General features: G+C 51.0%; 1 protein-coding gene and 1 long non-coding RNA gene across 2 annotated transcripts in view; one reads left to right on the top strand and one right to left on the bottom strand.

The window, feature by feature from the left end:
- LOC116068581 (mucin-3B-like) overlaps nucleotides 1–4,851 on the top strand; it is a 5,932-nt gene extending 1,081 nt beyond the window's left edge. Inside the window, exons 2-3 of the mRNA XM_031338322.1 lie at nucleotides 2,998–3,918; nucleotides 4,706–4,851. Of these exons, the coding sequence (XP_031194182.1) occupies nucleotides 2,998–3,918; nucleotides 4,706–4,776 (992 nt within the window). The 3' untranslated portion in view covers nucleotides 4,777–4,851. The remainder of the gene's footprint in view (nucleotides 1–2,997; nucleotides 3,919–4,705) is intronic.
- On the bottom strand, nucleotides 712–3,131 carry LOC116068583. The gene is made up of 3 exons (XR_004109630.1): nucleotides 2,969–3,131; nucleotides 1,658–1,742; nucleotides 712–875 (listed from the first exon to the last, which is right to left on the bottom strand). It is a non-coding gene; the product is annotated as an uncharacterized LOC116068583 (long non-coding RNA).
- Nucleotides 4,852–5,561: the final 710 nt, after the last annotated feature.

The following is a 5,561-nucleotide window of genomic DNA, read 5'->3' as shown; positions in this document are numbered from 1 at the left end:
CTCCTCCTCATCATCGCTACCACCACCTTCTCCTTCCTCACCTTCCTCCCTCCTTCCTCTCTCTTCCAGCTTCTGCTTCTCTCCACCCTGCCCTCTCCTTTCTCTCCCTCTCTCTCTTTCCTCTTCACTCTCTCCCCCTTTCACTCCTCTTCACTCTGCTTTTTACTGCCTACCTCGCCTTGGGAAACCTCGAAGCCTGCCTTGCTTTTCTCCCGGGCTCTCCCAGGCTGGAGAGGCACAGTGGTGCTTACCCAGTGTGCAGGAGAGCCTCCCAGGCTGGATCACTCCCACCCCAAAAGGAAAAAGAAAAGGAGCAATGGGAGAAAAAATAGTGAGGTCCCCAGGACTACACCCCAGGACCCCCAGCTCCCCCTCCGTTCTGCCCTTCAGCGGCTATCTCTGCTACAGCCCAGCTGCAGAGCACCCCAGCCTACTGGAACCCTCAGCAACAGCCTTAGCTGAGAGGGACTCAGCTGGAGAACCCTCAAGCTCTCTGCTTCTCCAGCAGCTGGGCTGAGAAGTGACATCCCAGCTCTTAGGAAGGGCATGTCCTGGGTCCCTACACAGATACTACAGCCAGGTTACAGGAGATGGGGATCCCTCACGCTCACTCCCTCTGTGGCTGTCTGATCCTTAGTGCCGTCATATGTAACACATGTGTTACATGGAATGAACGAAGGGGCCCCTTCATGTGTTGGCACATACCTGGAATCCTAGCACTTGTGAGGCCGAGGCGTGACGGCTGAGGGCATCTAAGCTGTGATTGACAGTTTTGCCGGGGAGAGATACATCTGTGTATTTGGAGATGAGGAGAGGAAGCTTGTTGGGCCAGTGTGATGGCTCAGCACATAGAGACGCTTGCTCCCAGATCAGCTCTAAGAGGAGAGACGAGATACTCAGAAGTTGTTCTCTGGCTTCCACATTTGTACATGCTCCCTTCCTTACACATGTAATACAATACAATAAAAAAGGAATTTGTTTTGACTCACCAAGTAATCTAGTAGCTAGGACAGAACTACTGTATAAAATGTGTATCCCCCATCGTGCGCCACAGACCGCAGAGGCCAGAAAACACAGTGGAGCTGAGGTCACAGGCGGCCTTAAGCCACCTGACGTGGATGCTGGGAACCAAACTCAGCCTGTGAGGAAGAGCGGCAAGCTCTCTCACACACTGTGCTGCCTCTCCAGCTGCTTCAGTGTTTCTGTGCTTCCTGCTGGCCTCTAAGCCTTAGGGTCACCAGATCTGCATCTCTGCTCAAACACCTCTTTCTGGATGCTTCCTCCCCTTCAGGTCCCTTCCTGTCTCCGTGGTCTTCTCTGCCCATCCCTTAATCTTAGCCGGCTATGAACTCCAGTCTCCTGCTCTCCTTCGGAGTTCCCTGTCCAGCCCTTCCCTCTTGAGTGCTGATTTCTGTTTCTATGGTATGGGTCACCCCTCAGCCCAGCTCTGGGGGTCTCCTAATTTGGAGAGAAAGGGCAGGCATGGGTTAAAAGGTGGGACCCAAAATCCAAGAGAGCTGGAAGACAACAGTGGAGAGGAAGGGAAGATGGGATGTGGATAAGAAAGGAGGGGAGACTCGTGGGGAGGGTGGCTTATTTGGTAGAGTGCACACCAAGCATGCATGAATCCCATAAGGCCAGGTATGATTCATCATACCTGAGATTGAGGCAAGGGGATTAGTATTTCAAGTTCATCCTGGCCTATGTAGCGAGCTGGAGACTGCTCTGGGCTGCACGAGACCCTGTTTGAAAAGAGCAAAAGCAAGGCTGGAGAAATGGCCCAGTAGGTTGGGGCAATGCTTTGCGGGCAAGAGGACTCAGTTCATAGACTCAGTACTTGTGTAAAAAGCTGGGAGGAGCCCTGTGTGCCTGTAACTGCAGCACTCGGTCAGAGACGGTGGATCCCGAGGGTCTGCTGCCTGCCTAACAAGCCAGTGTGGCTAAAACAACGAGCTTCCAGTTAGTGAGAGACCCTGTCTCAAGATGTTAAGGTAGAAGGCAGCAAAGGCAGACATCTGGTGTGCTGCGCTGGTGTATGCATACACACACCTGCACATTCAACATGCATGCACCACACAAATGCACACACACACATATACACACGCATAGCATACACACATTGCATACACATAACACACACACCATACATATAACACACAGAAATCACATACTTATCATATACACAAAATTTACATAACACACTTACAAATCACATAACATATACACATACAAACCACATATACATAACATACACATACAAATCATATACAAGAATACATATACATAACATATATACCAGAAAACACAAACACATAACATATATGCACACACACACACAAACCATACACATAGCATACACAAAACCATATACAACACGCACACACCAACTACATGTACATAATAGACAAATATACTCACAGCACATACACACACAAAGCACAAACACAAACCACATTCACATAACACACAGAGAGACTTAACATACACATACACACAGACTTCACACCCATAACACCCCTACCACCAGAAAAAAACAGACAGGAAGAAAAAAGAAAGAAAGAAAGAAAGAAAGAAAGAAAGAAAGACAGAAAGAAAGAGGCCGGGGCACATGCCTTTAATCCCAGCTCTTGGGAGGCAGAGGCAGGCGGATTTCTGAGTTCGAGGCCAGCCTGGTCTACAGAGTTCCAGAACAGCCAAGGCTACACAGAGAAATCTTGTCTCAAAAAAAAGAAAGAAAGAAAGAAGGAGAGAAAGAAAGGAAGGAAGAAAGAAAGAAAGCGAGGTGAATTTGGACACTCAGCAGCCAGTTCAGGAACTGAGGGCTCCTCACCCCTACTGCCCCTGAACAGAAGGCTCCAGCCGTGAGTTCCTCCCATAGAAGATGCATACCCTGTTCTTTGTGACATGGGTGTGGAAGCTGAGAAGTGACCCCCCACAGTGATACTGAGGGAGTGACTTATGAATTCACCTGTGGATTCCTCTGTTCTGCCGACACAGGGACTCCATCCATGACCACAGCCACCTCTAGCTCCCACTTGCCTGGCATGGAAGCAGCCAGCATGGCTCTCAGCAGCACTCTGCATGCTGGGGGAATGCCTCAGTGGCTTCCCATCCTCCATCAATCTCCTAATTCAGCTCCTGACAACGGGGAACACACACCCAGGACTGCTGGCATGCCCAATAACTTTAAGCCTACTTATGAGTCATTACTCGGCTCTCCAATCAGTCCTGACACTGTGACAACCCCTGTGTCCAAGTTTGTCATCAAGGTTGAGACCAGTCCTCCTACTGTCTTGGTCTACATGCCCACCACTGAGTGCATTCCGCTCTCTGACCTCATAATCACCACCACGCACCCCACCACTACCTGTGTAACCATGACCCGTGTACCCTTCACCAGCTCTTATACCACCACTCCCACGACTGACAAGCCAACGACAACCATTACCACTATGACACCTACCATCTCTGTGGGGAAAGTGACCTCATCCATGACCTCTGCTTCCACTGTTACAGACATGGGTGGCACACCCGCAATAACGTCCCCACCTTCTTCTTCTTCTGTCTCAACCACATACACAACCCAAGGCACTCTGACCTCTTCTCCCACAGGGACCACAGAAGTGACCGCCATGTCCCCATCAGGTGTCCATACAACACTGCCCCTCACTCCAGGGGTTACTTATCGGTCTGTTACTGCTCCTTCTCAAATTTCCACAAGAACCTCTTTAACGACAGTACCTGATAACATTGCCCTGCCCAGCACCAGTTTCTTGATCACCACAGGCATTATTACCAAATCATTTCCTACAGCAAGCAACTCACTCAAAACAGAAACTTCCTCCACCCATTCCCTGGGCCCCACCAATAAATCAACACCGGCTGCTTCTGTTGCTAAGGAAACAACCAGTGATTCAGGTGAGCCATCTGTGGGGATGACAATAATGAGCTCTGAGAGAACCACACATAAGCCCATAAGCGACACTCCCAGAGAAGCTATCAGCACAGCACTTTCTCATACCACACCAACAACGTCATCCGTCAACATGGTGACGATTTCCACATCCAACATGGCTACCTCAATGACCACCAGCCGTGTAACATCACCACCAAATACATTTCTGCCTTCTGCTTCTTCTGATACGGACTCAACCTCCAGAACACCCCCACCTGGGACAATCTCAATTTCCAGTCCTTCAGGCCTCGTGGGGACATCCCGAACCACAGACATAGCATCTTCCCATGGTCCAGCCATCCCTACCACAGTATCGGCAGCTACCAGCCACCTGCCTACAGACACGACAGGTCTCATGGCTACAATGATGAGTCTCAGGTCAGCAGAAACAGCTTCTAGCACATCAGCCCCCTATGCGACACTCATATCTGAAACCTTGTCACCTAGCAAAGACGTCCAGACCCTTACGACAAGTCTCACTGCTTCGTCTGTGGGTGACACTGTTCTGTGGGGCACCACGACAGACTTCACCTCAGCTCAGGAAGCTCCCAGCATGCCGGCAACACACGCCAACTCCATCTCAGCGTACCCCACGACAAAGACCACTGAGACACTACTTATCGAATCTCATCCCTCTACTTCCAGTATGCTGACTACACTTTTAAGTACACAAAGTGCAGGAGACACAAGTATCCTTAATACAAGTGTTCCACTAACGTCTGCATTCTCTCCATCCATCCTCCCCGACAGCGCTGGGACCACACAGATGGACAGAGTCCCCTCAGCTCCAACCATCCACACAACAGCTGAGTCCTCCCTGACACCCACCGCCCTCACCTCACCCACAGCCCCCACATCTGCAGAGCCTCGTCCTACCTCAGCTGTGACTGGAACAGGTCAGACCCCCTTCCCCAGTCATGCTACCTCAGTCGCTGGAGACACCACACTGAATCTCACCACAGACCTTCCTACAGAATCTCTCTGGACAGAAATCACCACGACTCTTCCCACCCCTTCTTCGGTTGCCCCCACGGATGTGTGGCTTTCTGAGCTACCCAGCAGGTCCTCTCCCATGAGCCCCAACATGATGACATCATCCACAAATAACATTCTTCCCTCTACTCCTGCCCCAGACACACAATCCGTCACCACTGGCGTGACAGACACCACCCCTTTATCTACCTCAGCGACCATCCTCCCAACCATCCATGCTACGTCTGCAGCAGTATCTCAGGTCAGCTCCCCTGGCTTCCCAAGCAACACTGTTGGACACAACACATCAGCTATCACCTCCCCTACAACCACCACACACACACTGACCCCTGACACCTCTGTCACACCCACCTGGACCCCTTGGCCCGCCTCAGAAACGGCTGCCACACATTTGGTCACCGCAGCCACCTTGGTAGCTTCTCATCGCACTCCTGGACTCACAGCCTCAGACAGTCACTCTACCCACAGGACATCCAACACCCCTGGTACCATAGAGACACTCGCTTCTATACCCGAATCTTCTCCTAATGCCGACGTCTCCCCAGTCACGGCTACAGATCTTCCTTCCTCATTTACAGGAAACAGTGGTTCATCTGTTGTGACACCCACCTCA

Source organism: Mastomys coucha, unplaced genomic scaffold, assembly GCF_008632895.1.
Source record: "Mastomys coucha isolate ucsf_1 unplaced genomic scaffold, UCSF_Mcou_1 pScaffold22, whole genome shotgun sequence".
Taxonomy (NCBI): Eukaryota; Metazoa; Chordata; class Mammalia; order Rodentia; family Muridae; genus Mastomys; species Mastomys coucha.
The sequence above is the reverse complement of the archived record's forward strand: the minus strand, read 5'-3'. Positions and strand labels throughout refer to the sequence as shown.